The 13,850-nt window shown below is 50.7% G+C and overlaps 1 protein-coding gene across 5 annotated transcripts in view; it reads left to right on the top strand.

The window, feature by feature from the left end:
* The window catches only part of OGDH (oxoglutarate dehydrogenase), a 61,648-nt gene that overhangs the window by 29,723 nt on the left and 18,075 nt on the right, over positions 1-13,850 (top strand). For 3 of the 5 annotated variants that reach the window (XM_029930995.1, XM_029931006.1, XM_029931001.1), the window contains exons 5-6: positions 2,918-2,962; positions 10,909-11,024. In XM_029930995.1, the coding sequence (XP_029786855.1) occupies positions 2,918-2,962; positions 10,909-11,024 (161 nt within the window). The remainder of the gene's footprint in view (positions 1-2,917; positions 2,963-10,908; positions 11,025-13,850) is intronic. The other 2 variants (XM_029931011.1, XM_029931015.1) reach the window with 1 other exon arrangement.

Here is a 13,850-nt window from a genome sequence, read left to right as displayed (position 1 = left end):
AGGCACAATTTCTTCATCCTCTTGTGAAGGAACCTAGGCTGGAGAAAGACTCACTCCACATGTGTTTGGGAGTGCGTTCTGCTCACGTGGGTGGGGGTGCAGGCTGGGCAGTCGTGGGCCAGGTGGAGGGGGTGGCAGGTGGCATGCGGTTTCCCAGGGCCACTCAATTGGTGTGTGCCCCAGAAGGACACATGTCTGCTCAGAGTTTTAAAGAAAGTCGATTACGTGAAGTAGTTTTTGCTAAGCTCTTAGCTTTGGCCTATTCTGAGAAGGGGAAATGACTGGCCTAGGGTCTGTAGCCTAATGTCTCTCGGCTTTCGGCACCTGAAGTGATAGGTGGGAAGATGACGAGCAGCCGGGCTCGCACATGTCCCAGCAGGCTCCGCGGTGCTCCTGGACAGCCAGGGTGCCAGGGTTCCCGTCAGCTGTGGCCCCATGGACACACCACCACTGCGGCAGGAATGTTGTTGAGGGAGGGATTACTTTAAGACTTTAAATTAAACTAATGTATGTACATTTCTGAACGGGTCCACAATTGTGCAGGTGATCACTAGGAACAGGGCACCTTTTCCCAGGATTTATGTTGTCAGGAGTCAGGTGTCCCAAGTGGGCCCCAGAAATGCATCTTCACCTATATCAGGTTGTATCATCAACCCACACCTGTGGAGGAGGGTCAGGAGTGCTGGCCCGAGATGCCTGGGCACACGGTCCACCTTGAATTCCGGGGCAGGCCATGCGAGGTGCAGACAGGATTGGGTTTCCTAATGAGGCCTCTTCCAGTTGACAGGAAAGACGCGTCAGGGTGTGGATGGAAAGGTCCACACAGAGAGTCCTGTGGGTTTGGGGCATTGCCGTCTTCACTACAGACTGCGGGCACAGCCACGCAGCCTTGTTGCCACATCGCTCTTTGGTTCCCCCGCACATGCGCACGGAAGTGTTGACACTGAGTGTGCGGTGGGGCCCTGTGGATAAAGGCTGCGTGCGCACATTAGTTAGCAACACTTCGTGGTACAAAGTGCTGTCAGGGGCATCCGCACATCCAGACCACCGTCACAGGTGGAATACAGTGGAAAGTTTGAAACACTGCGAGAGTCGCCAGCATGTGACTCAGAGACAGGGAGGGAGGGAGGGAGCAAATACTGTTAGAGAAATGGGGCCAGTAGACTTGCTGGTGCAGGGTTGCCACAAATTTGTCAACTCCTAAATTCTATCAAGCCAATCCTGTCTGTGAAGTCCCAACAACACGGGGCATGCCTGTGGTCACAAAACCAAGTCAGAAGTCCAAGATCACAGTAGCGCTGACGTGTGAGTGCATTAGCAGGGAGGAGGGGGGCAGAGCCTTGCTGCCCATCCTCCCCACCTACACCAGTGCTCCATGTCCCCCAGGGCCAGTGTGCTCCCTTAATGGCCTGGGACAGTTGATTTTTTAGTCAACTTCCCTAATTTCAGAGCAATAGAGAACAGTTCACCTAACGTTTAGGGGCTGCCGTGTGTGGGGTGCGGAACCACCAGATGCCCGAGTGAAGAGCTGGAGATCAGGCTCGAGTGGAGCCAGGGCTGCACCCTGCCGAGGTGTCCTGCTGGACACCCCAGGGCACTGTGACCGAGCCCCAGCTTCTCCACGTTCAGCGCAATGTCGCGTGCTCATCCAGGAGTAGTGTGCGGATCGCTGGGGCCCCCATGTGCCTTCTGTAAGTGACAGCCAGAGTACCGCCGTCCCCTTCAGTTGCCTTCGGCCGGTGTCTTTGTTCACATTTTATTTAAAAAGAATATGGCTACAAATGGACGAGTCCACATCACCAGTACAGAGTGATCAAATGTAAACATTTTGAGACATTTCATGTGTTGTCTGTAGACTGTTAGTAGACATGGCCCCCTGCAGTTCCCTTTTGGGTGGGGGTGGCCCCCAGGAGGTGCCTGTGGCCTCCTGGTGTGGTCCTGAGTCCTGATTCTGAGGACTGGAGGAGAAAAATGAAGATTCTGTATTCTTGCTGTAAGCCAAGTATCCACACTTCTGCATGGAACTCGATGATCTGTTGTCCTAAGAGCCACCAGCTCTACAGTCTTTACTGGGCGCTGCTCTCCCCACAGGCGAGGAGGGGGGCTTACCACCCAGAGCAGGGATCCCTGCCTGTTCTGCCTCAGGGTTTCCTCCCAGCCCCCAAGGCGGCATCCACTGGCCTTCCTCTGCACTCCCAGGGTGGGGAACAGCTGTGGTGACCATCAGGCCAGGATGCCCTGCTGCCACGAACCACCCCAGCCCCAGCCCCCCAGGATCACAGCCCCTCCTGGGTGCCCAAGGTCAGGAAGGCGCTTTGTGCATCCAGACGAACATGTGGATTTTCACCAGCGGCCCGGAAAGCGCCAGGAATGGTCCAGGCACTGGAAAGCTTGCTCCAGGGCCCTGTGTGTAGCCTCTGGGTGGTTCTCCACAGCGGGGCTTCCCTCCAGCTCTGCCATCTTGCCAATGGGGTGCTGAGGACCTGCCATGCGTCCTCTGGGACATCCGAGTCTGGAGGTATAGGGTCTGGTCTTTTGCCCAGTGCTCCGGTTCTGAGGATGGTATTTTAGACATCAGGCTTTCTTTTCTGTTCCCGAAGCTGGCTGCATTAGGTGGATCTGACCTCCCAGGAGAGCCCTGTGTCAGCTTCTTCAGGACGGGTCTGGAGGAGGTCTTGCTGCCCGAGGCTGGCCCGCGTCCCTCGCTCAGGATCGCCTCAGTCCTCCTCTTCCTGAGCGCTTTCCACACTTACCCCTAACCCCCACCCTGTTCCCCTTTGGTGTCTGTCTGTGTGCCAGTGTCTGTGCTCCCCATGACCATGGTGACGGTGCAGGGTTGGGGTATCTGGGTCCTCAACTAACTCTCGCTGTCTTTTTCCTCCTGCGCTCACCCACGCCACCTCACTCTGCCTCTCAGACCTTGCAGTTTTCAAGGAACGACTCCGAATGCTAACCGTAGGAGGTAGGAAAATAACGAGCCTCTCCCCTTTCTGGAGCCGAGGACTTCATTTGAGCAGGATGTGCAACTTTTCCCAGCATGCCATTTGGGGAAAGTTGACTGTTAATTGTCCCGTCATTCAGCTGTCACCCAGCAGGGGGAGCCACTTCTGTGTCATCTCTGTCCCTGTCATTCACACCTGCCAGAGTGTCTGGCCGCTGCTTCGCTGAGCTTGTCCAGGGCAGGCTGCCTGTCGCTCCTGCCGGAGCCGGCGGGACCTGAGGTCACATAGGGTGTTGTGCATGTTGGCTCATCCTTCCCTCCACCTTCCGTGCTGTGCCTTCCACGGGGCTCTGGATTCTTTCAGATTCTGCTTCCCGGGCATTTCAGACAAGATCTCTCTTTGATCTTGCCATGCATGAAGAACACTGAAGTATCATAAACACGTACTTCATATGAAGTAAGGAATCCTCAGTGACCCGTGCTTCTGGGCAAAGCACCTTTGAGGAATCCAGAGTGAGGTGCTGGGGGCCATCTGCCTGTCGTCACCTCCCCTCCGCCCACTGGTGGTCAGTCTTCCCCGTGCCAGCTGGCGCTCAGAGGGTCTCTTTACCCCACCTTCCCAAGTTGTGACTCTTGTCCTGACCGTGCTTGTCGTGAGAGCACTGTAGGTTCACAGCAGCTGTAAGAATTCACAGGGGCCCCGTGCCGGCATCGCCACACGGCACCTCAGGGTCCTTCCTCCCGCCCTTCTCAGCCCCAGCCGCTTCCCCTCCATCCCATCCCTAGTGTAACCATGGCAACTGCTATCCCGGTCTCCGTTTCTATGATTCATCATTTCAGGGATATTATGCAAATGCAATCACAACACATCATATTTGAGAATTGGCATTTTTCAGTCAACGTGATTTTTCTGGGTTTTGAGCCAGGCGGCTCTGTCACACCAGCTTGTCCCTCCTTGCTGAGCGGCGCCCATTGCTGTGGGCTCCCGCCGTTGTTTCCACTCTTCACTCACTGGGGGGCCCTCGCGTGGTTCCCATTCCTGGCTCATCGGGTCTTTTGAGAAGCAAAATTTTAAATTTTGATAAGGTCCAGTTTTTCAGTTTTCCCTTTGATGGACTGTGCCTTTGTTGCACAAGGCCACAAACCTGAAGATTGTCTCTTGTGTATGTTTCTAATGGTTTTTCTAGGTTTGGATTTGACATTTAAACCTGCGATCCATTTTGACTTAGTTTCTGAATAAAACATGAAGTTTAGGTCAAGTTGTTTTTGTTTTTGCCTACAGATGTCCAGTTGCTCCAACACCATTAACTGGGAAGTTTGTCTTCCTTTTGTTGAATTTGTCAGATATCCATTGGCCTGACTTGAGTGGGTTGGTTTCTGGGTTCTCGGCCTTTCCTGTGGTCTGGTTGTCTGTCCCCACACTGTGCCCACCACTGCTGTCACTTTCATGGTTACCTTCCTGCTTCACAACGGCCTGTGACTGCTCTTGGCCCTTTGTCCTTCTGGAGAAATCTGAGAAAAGGCTTGTCTGGTTTACACAACGACTTGCTGACATTATGGTAACAATGGTGCTAACCCTTCCACTCAGTTTAAGAGATTTGCTATCAGTCCATGAATGTTGTATGCCTCTCCATTAATTCAGACCTTTTTTGATTTCTTTCATCAGCTTTTTGTACTTTTCAGCATACCAGTTCTGTATGTGTGTTGTTAGATTTATTCCAAGAGTCTATTTCTTGTTAGTGTCTACATATCATTACCAATATTTAGAAATAGAATTGATTTTTGCATTTATGTTTATTCTGTGGCCTTGCTGAGTTCACTTATTCTAGGATCTAGTTGTTTTGTTTTTTAAGAGTATTTAGGATTTTCTATGTAGATAATCATGCTGCCTGACAAGGAACAATTATTTTTTCCTTTCCAATCTGTGTGCCTTTTATTTCCTTTCGTGCCTAATTGCCCTAGCTAGAATTCGGAGCGCTGTGTTGAGTAAGAGGGCTGAGAATGTACATCTTTGCCTTGTTTCTTATCTTGGGGGGACCCTTCGATCTCATCACCAAGTACAACATTAGCTGTGGATTTTTTTTTTGTAGATGCTCTTTATCAAATTGAGGAAGTTCCTTTCTATTCCTATTTTTGCTTGTTTTTATTTATGAGGAAGTGTGAAAATTTTCTGTCTCTAGTGATATAATTGTATGATTTTTCTTCTCTAATCTGATAGCATGGTAGATTACACTGATTTTCAAATATTGAACCAAGATTGTATTACTAGAACAAACTCCTCGGTTATGGTGTGTAACTTTTTATACATATTCCTGCAACTACTAATTTCTTATATGTGTATTAACAAGGGAGTTTCATCTGTAATTTTCTTTTTCAGCTGTCTTTGTCTGTTCTTCGTGTCAGGGTAGTTCTAGCCTAATAAAATGAGGGATTTTTTTCTTTTCTGTTTTCTGTTTTGGAAGAGATTGCATATATTGGTATTCATTTTTATTTAAATATTTGGTAGAAGTATGCCTGGGTGGCCTAGTGGGGGTTAAGTATCCAACTCTTGATTTCAGCCCAGGTCACGATTTCCCGGATCATGGGATCCAGCCCTGTATAGGGCTCTGCGCTGACAGCACAGAGCCGACTTGGGATTCTCTTCCTCCTCTCTCTCAAAAATAATAAACAAATGTTTGGGCTTTTTTTTTAATACTTAAACATTTTGTAGAATTCTCCAACAAAACCATCTGGGTTTGGAGATTACTTTTTCAGAAACTATTTATTTATGAATTCAATATCTTTAATAACGGTGGAGCTGTTGCAAATTGTGTTTCATATTGGGTAATAGCAGTTTATGTTCTGGGAGCGGCTCATTTCATCTGAGTTGTCAAGTGTATATTGTGCATGCTTAGAGTTGTTAGTAGTATTCCTGTAGTATCTTTTTGATTTCTGCAGGATCTGTATTGGTAGCCAGTTTTATTTCTGATATTGGTAATTTGTGTCTTTTCCTAATGTAATCTCGTTAAAGATCTGTCAGTGCTATTGATCTTTTCAAAGAACCAGCTCCTTGTTGCATTGATTTTTCTCTTTTGTTTTGCTGTTTTCATTTTCAGTTGATTTCAATTGATTTCTGCTCTTATCTTCATTATTTCCTTAGTTTTGCTTTCTATATGGGGATTGCCCCCTCCTTTTCTAGGTTCTTGTGGTATAAGCTTATATTACTGACTTAGGACTTTTCCTCTTTTTAAAAATTTTTTTTAATGTTTTTTATTTATTTTTTGAGACACAGAGAGAGACAGCGCAAGCAGGGGAGGGTCAGAGAGAGAGGGAGATAACAGAATCCGAAGCAGGCTCCAGGCTCCTAGCTAGCAGTTAGAACAGAGCCCGACGTGGGGCTCGAACCCACAAACTATGAGATCATGACCTGAGCCACCCAGACGCCCCGAGACTTTTACTCTTTTTAATGTGTGTGTTTACTGCTATAAAGTTCCATCTGGGAACTCCTTTAGCTGTCCCACACATTTCGGTATGTTGTATTTCCTTTTTCATTCAGTCCAGTGTAGTGATATCCTTTAGTCCTTCCTCTGTGACCCACGGATTATTTAGGGGCATGTTGTTTCATTTCTAATAATTTGGAGATGTTCCTTTCGTCTTTTTGTTACTGGTGTCTGATTTGATTCCTTTATGGTTAGAGGATGCACTCGGTATGAGTTCAATTCTGCTAAACTTGTTGAGAACTTTTGTGGCCCAGCGTGTTGTCTGTCTTGGCATATGTTCCACGGGCACTTAGAACGTGTGTTCGGCTGCTGTGGATGACATGTCCTTCCTGTCAGTGCCCATTAAATCCTGTTGGCTGATGGTTGTTGAGTCCTTCTACATCCTTGCCAATTATCTATTTACTTTTTCAATGAATTACTGAGAGAGAAGAGTTGAAGTCTCCAACTTTAGCTGTGGGTTTCTCTGTTTCTCCTTTTGGTCCTCAGTTTTTGGTGCATGTATTTTATAGCTCCACTCTTGGGTGCATGTGCAGTTAGGATTTCTGTCTCCTAAGTGGATTGACCTGTCATCGTGTGACACCCCCTCTGTGTCTGGTATTTTCTTTGCTCATATGTCTAATTTAGCTGATAATAGAGCCACCTCTGCTTTTGCTTGGGATTATATGATATATCTTTTTTCATCCTTTTACTTTTAATCTGTCTGTATGATTTTAGCTGAAGTGGATTTCATAGACAAGCATGCTGTTGTGTCCTGGGTTTTTTTGTAGTTTTTGTTTGTTTGTTTGTTTGTTTGTTTGTTTTAGTCAATCTCTTCTTATTGGTATATTTAGGTCATTTATATTTACCATAATTATTGTTATGCTAGAGCTTAAATCTATCTAATATCTTATTTCTTTTCTCCTTGTCCTCTTTTTCATTTCTTGGCCCTTTTTCCTGACTTCATATGGGTCTTTAAGCCTATATTTTATATTTTATTTATTTATTTAAATTTACTTTCTTTTTTTAATAGTCTCTATACCCAATATGGGCTTGAACTCACAATCCCAAGATCAAGACCCATATGCTCTTCTGACTGAGCCAGCCAGGCACCCCAAGCCTACATTTTAAAATCGCATTTTTATTTGTATATGGTATTTTTGGTCATATTTTTTTGGTTTTAGTGGTTTCTTTTTGCCCTTTTTGTGGTTGTCTAGGTATGATATTATACGTATAGAACTTAGGACAACCTGCTAGCATCACTGTTTTACAAGTTCAAGTGAAGTGTAGAAAGTGCACCTCCCTGTACGTCCCCTTAGTTTCCCCATTTAAAGTAAAATTGTTTTAAATATTTCCTCTACCTACATTTAGAACCACGTCAGACAGGTCAGAAGTTTGGCATCAACCATCAAACCAAATTTAGATGACCTGGGAGGAGAAGGAGTCCTCTTTGTTTGACAGTATTTTTGCCTTCCACATCCTGGCCACCGTTAAGAGCCCTTCTGCCATCACTTCCTTTCTTTGTAGAGCACCTCCAATAGCCGTTCCTTAGGTGACAGACTCTCTTCACTCCCTGCAACTGAGGGTGTCTCCATTTCCCCTTCGTTCCTAAAGCGTGTTATCCCTGCACACGGGGCTCTGGGGAGACAGCTGTTTCCTCGCACTCTGGAAGACTCTGCAGACCCCGCTCCGCCCCCTTGTTCCTGAGGAGAAATCCTCGGTCATGCGAGTGGTTTTCCCTCCAGGTGAGGCGTCCTGGACCCCTGCTGCTTTCGAGACTCTTCGTCTTTAATCCTGAGAAGTTTATGCCATGTTTTGGCGTGATTGTACTTGGGTTTCTTGTGTGAGTTTGCACCGCTTGTCAAATCTGTGGGTTGAAGTCTTTGACCATGTTTGGGGCATTTCACTCATTATTTTCCAGGTCCCTTTTCTCAGCTTCCCTCTCCCTCCTACCCTTCTGGGATTCATGGGTACAACACAGCCTCTTGTTTGGTGTCACGTGTCTCCGGGGCTTGCTTCGTTCCTTCCCCAGTCTGTTTTCTTTCTGTCCTTCATTCAGATTGATTTATTTCTCCTGGTCTGTCTTCAGGGTCCCCAGTCGTCTGACCCCTAATTCTGCCCTTGAGCCTATTTACCTACTTTAATATAGGGTTATTGTGTTTTACAGTTTCAGAATTTCTCATCTGGTCCTTCTTGGCATCCCCAGTCTTTGCAGAGACTCAATTCCCCACTCTCTCACATCCTCATTGCTCACTAAAGTCGTCTGAGGACGACTCCTGGGGAGGCCCGGCCAGGTAATCCCCAGCGTCCGTGCCACTGGCTGCTGGTGTCTGTTGTTTATCTTTCCTCATTTGGTCTGAGATGATCTTGTTGTGAGGGATTCTTTTATTGAGGCCAGGATGTGTGGGCATTATCAGACTTGGAGTCTCACTCAGAGATCTGTGATACCAGTGCTCATCTGCACACTGCCATGACAGCTGAGGGGGGGCTGCCTCCTCACTGCCAGGTCGGGGTGGGCGTCCCAGTCCCCACAGACCCCACTGACACTGGGATGGGGAAGTGGGCTCGTGCACCACCTGCCAGGAGTGAAGCCTGGGCTCCGTCCTGGGTCTGAAGCCTTGGGACGGGGCCGGAGACTGGAATGCATGGCAGCCTGGCAAGGGTGTGGTCCATGTACTTGGGTAGAATAGAGCCAGCATTGTGGAAGTGCCCCGTCCTGCTCGGCTGCCCTTCTCCCAACCCTTCAGAGAGAACAGGCTTTGATTGGGCCTTTTTTCATCTGCATCTCAGGAGGTCCCAGGTTTCTGGTTCTTTGCCCCAAGTCTGGGATATGGGAGCCCAGAAGGAAATCTGGAAGCCTCGCTGGCTGGTCAGCTGTCTTCTCCACCCTTTGGCATTGTCTGACATTTTCCACAGGACACCTGGTTTCTATATGCAGTTAGTGGGAAAGAGAGAGGAAGACATCTGCGCCACCTTCCCGGAAACAGGTGTCTTGACATTCCATTTCTCAAGTGAAGCAGGGCTGGCCGTGCAGGGCTTGCCAGGGTAGCTGGAGTGGTCAGATCAGGTAATGGAGGCAAAGAGCCCATGCTGAGGCCAGGGCTCTTTATGCTGAAAGGTCATGGCTGGCTGAGGTTCTCCGGGTCAGAATCCTCCCAAGAGCAGCCACACCTGGTGTTCTCATTGCTAGGGAAAATGTCCCTCCCCACCATGCCCAAATGATTTTGGCTGTCCTCCGTAACTACTGTGCCCTGGGCTACAGACACCCAGGGCCTCCCCGGCCAACATGATGGCCTGTCCTCGTTCTTGGTAGATTAGCAGCAGGACATGGGGCCCATGGGATCACCCACACCACTGCTGCCCCATGAGAAAAAACCAGCAACATAAAGCAAAAAGTGTTTGAAAAACAGAATTTCCTTTTAAGACTTAAAAAATGTGTGCACAAGTATTGAAGACATAAAGACTGTGGTCCCCACAGCAGCTAGAGTGGGAGCACCTGGGGACTCCTGGCCCACGTGTGACCAGCAAGTCAGCTCCAAGGATGGGGCCTGGAAATGTGCAGTTTTACAAGCCTCCCAGCGGTCCAGGCACACCATTGTATTTGCCACCAAGTGCCCGAATCCTACCCTGGGCTGTCACGCCTTGTTGCCGCTCGGGCAGGCAGAGGCCAGGATACAGTCCGTCCCGCACAACCAGATGACAGAGACCTCAGCGCGCTGGCTTCGAGCCTCCCTGTCCAGCCTGGCATCCTGGATGCTGGTGTGAAGTGGCCCTGCCATCACCCCTACCTGTTCTGTCACCTGACAGTCCGCCAGGTCTCCTCCCCGTCACACTTCTCATGACACGGAACAAGCATATCAGGCCCGAGAAAGAGCCCTCCCTTCACGTCTTTGTCAGTTTGAAATATGCTTTCAGTGAAGGAGGCGCCTTGCGTCATTGGCAATGTAGGAAATACCAGCGATTAGTCAGTCGGTCTGTGTTGGTGGGAACTGGGGGGCGCCTGCGCAGCTCTATGTGCAGGATGGGTGCAGACGCGCTGTTCCTAGAGGGGAGGGGCACCCTTCGTCCAGGGCTGCCATGGCCCCTGCCCTCACGCCCATCCCCTCTGCACACATGACACTGGCCCTGTTCTACAGCAGTTCCTCAGTTTCTACCTGAATCCTCCTTTAACTGCTTCTCGTTTGCTTTCTGAGTAGCTTACCCTGTGCCTTTTCAAATTTAAATTTGTGTCTTTGGGACCTTGAAATAATTGTTTTCTAAATTATGAAAAGTTGATTCACTGGACTAATACACCCATAAAATGAACGTTATTCTTGCTTACTTACGATGCCAGAAATACTTCCAGCTTTTTGTGCTAAAGCTTGTGTCCCTAACTGTAAGATACCACTGATTTTCATATGTACCAGAGATTTGTATGACTTTGCTCTTCTATTTTCTCTCCCCCGGGACTCCCTTCCCTTTCCATAAACCGTGGCCCCTGTGTGGCTGTGCCCCTCTCTCCTCGCCATGCAGGGTTCTATGGGCTGGACGAATCCGACCTGGACAAGGTCTTCCACCTGCCCACCACCACGTTCATCGGGGGGCAGGAGTCGGCGCTTCCTCTGCGGGAGATCATCCGGCGGCTGGAGGTGAGGGAGCACAGGGCGTGTCCACAGAAACCTAGTGCGCTTGCCATAAACCTGCACAGACAGGGGCCTCCAGGTGGGCGGGGGTTTCCAGATGAGGTGGGGGGCTTCCAGACAGGGTGGGGGGCTTCCAGATGGGGTGAGGGCTTTCAGATGGGTTGGGAGACTTCCAGATGGGCCGGGGGGCTTTCAGGTGGGGCGGGGGTCAATACACCAGATGGAGTGGGGGCCTTACAGACGGGTGGGGGGTTTCCAGACAGGGCAGGAGCCTCCAGATGGGGCAGGGAACTTTCAGATTGGGCAGGGGACTTTCAGATGGGGCGGAGGTCACTCCACCTGATGGGCTGGGGGCTTCCAGATGGGGTGGGGGACACTCTACCAGACGGGCAGGGGGGCTTCCAGATGAGGCAGTTGTCTTGTTCTTTTTTTCAACATAAGGAAACAGGGAGCATTTTTACTATTTTGTAGATAAAAATTCATGCTTTTTATTTTTACAATCAACTGTAGAAAAAAAAGAGCATTTCTGTGCATCCCAGTCTCAGTGGGAGCTTACTTCAGGGGTGCGAGGTCCCCCAGGGCACAAGTCCCGCCCAGCAGCCTCCCACCCACACAGAGATCGCTCTGCCCGCGCCACCCTTGCTGTTTTCTCATTTCTGGGCTGGGCCTCACAGAGCCCACCGGGCGCTGCACACGTGCTCCGCAGCTGCTCGGGGCTCCACCGCCAGCTGCTGGTGTCCAGCCCCGCCCTTTACACAGGGCGGGGGGTCCATGTGGACTCAGGTTCGTACAGCCGCCCAGGGTGCTGCCTGGCACACCTGCTTGGAATGTGGGTGGCCCCTGGCGTCCCTGGCAAGCTGGGCAGTGGGTCTGCAGGCTGGGTTCTGGGACCACCACTCACACCTTCATCCACTGAGCCAGAGCCCCAGCCCTGTGACTTGGGTGTGCTGATGGGGACCCAACTCCAACCAGTGGGGTCTGATCAGAGTGCTCCTTTCAGTTGTACCACATGTGGCTACAGTGGCCTAGAAAGGGCTGATTGTCTATTGGTGACGTTGCCTAACTTGTGACAAATGTTCTGTGGTGTCAGTACCTCAGCTTGGTCTTCATCACTTCCAGGCTGCAGGGTAAAATGTGGAAACTCCATGACCTGGTGCCAGCATGGAGCTCCAACCATGGAGGCTTGGACATGGGGAGGGGTGGGCATGGGGGACAGTTGAGCGGGTGGGAGGAGCAGGGAGAGATGGGTATTGGGGGAGGGGTGGGCATCAGGGAGAGTGTGGAGGGGTGAGCATCAGGGTGGAGGGTGGGCATGGGGGGAAGGGTGGACATCAAGGAAGGTGAGCATGAGGGGAGGGTGGGCAGGAATGGCCAAGGCGATGGACCTGCGGGTCCCTTGTCTTCCTGTCTGCACCTCGGCTGCAATCTGTGGACCCGCCCCATGCACGTGCGGCCAGCAGCCCCTGTGACGGTTGAGCACTAGAAGCGTTCACAGGGTCTGAAAAGATAACTGAAGAGATAATCTGAGGATTAATTCAGCCCTATTATAAAACCTTTAATTCCATATGTGCTCACATTCTGTTTCTCCAGGACATAACTGACCCAGGGGTTCTCCTGGTTTAGACCCCAGAAACAGCACTCCTTGTAGACCTGTTGTCATCCAGACAAGCCTGTGCCCACCGGACCCCTGCCCGTGGCCACCTCGGGCGTCTCAGGGCTGGTCGTTTCTCTGGAAGGCAAGGACTGGACCAGTCCGCACAGGAGCTCATGCTGCGCACCTGCTGCTCCTCCTTCCCTTCACAGAGATGGTCTCCAGTGGGGAACTCAGCCCTCTTCCCATGCCAGAGCACAGTGGGGGGGTGTTCAGAGCTGTGTGCTTGACCTCCTCTGGCTGGAGTCCCCAGTCCCCCTGACCCTGGCACTGGGAGGGGGCAGAGCCCCATTGCCCTCTTTCAGCCCAGAAGCCCACTCTTAAGGTGTGAGACCTTGACCAAAGCGCCTCCTGACCCCAGGGCGCCCACGTCTTCACCCCAGCGCCGTGTTCCCAGTGGCCAGGCATTTGTGCAGACCATCCTGCCGATGGTGCAGACGTTCACATTTGTATGTGCACACTAGGTTGCGGGTGCGAGTGCCCTGTGCTGCCAGAGCCCCAGGCAGGTCCCGGGGCCCCAGGGCCGTACCTGCATCAGTGTCTCCAGGGAGAGAAGCCTAGAACTATCCCCACCAGGGGAACAGGGAAAAACAAACCTATATCCAGGTCCCAGTAACCACATGTCCCAGTTAGTAGCTCAGCTCACACTGACCTCATGCTGACTGACTGACAGCCACTGCTACTGACAGAGACAAGCTCATTTCTAATTTCTGCCTGATCTTTCCTTTGATCATCTAAGTTGTTCATCAGGGAAAGAATGTCCAGCAGGTGTCAACAGGTGTCAGGAACACGTCATTGCCCTCTTCCCACCTCTGTGCAGAGGCTTCCCCGCCCCCTCCCTCTTCTCTCTCCCCTCCCCTGTCCCCTTCTTCCTCTCTGAGACTCTCCTCTCCTCTCCCTTCCTCTTCCCTCTTTATCCCCCTCCTGTTCCCTCCACCCTCTCTTCCCTTCCTCCCCCTCCTCTTCTCCCCCTCTTCTTCTCCCATCCCCTGCCCCCTCTGCCTTCCCCTCCCCTACCCCTGCCCCTCTTTCCTCCCCCCTTCCCCTCCCTTCCTCTACTTTCCTCTCCATCTCTCCCCCCTCCCCCTTCCCACTGCCCTCCTCCAGCTCCTCCCCTTCCCCTCCCTTCCTCTACCCTTCCATCTCTCCCTTTTTCCCACTCCCTCCACCTCTTTCCCCCT

The sequence above is a fragment of the Suricata suricatta genome, chromosome 2 (genome assembly GCF_006229205.1).
Source record: "Suricata suricatta isolate VVHF042 chromosome 2, meerkat_22Aug2017_6uvM2_HiC, whole genome shotgun sequence".
In the NCBI taxonomy this organism is placed as follows: domain Eukaryota; kingdom Metazoa; phylum Chordata; class Mammalia; order Carnivora; family Herpestidae; genus Suricata; species Suricata suricatta.
Note: the sequence above shows the minus strand (reverse complement) of the source record. Positions and strands in the feature narration are given on the sequence as shown.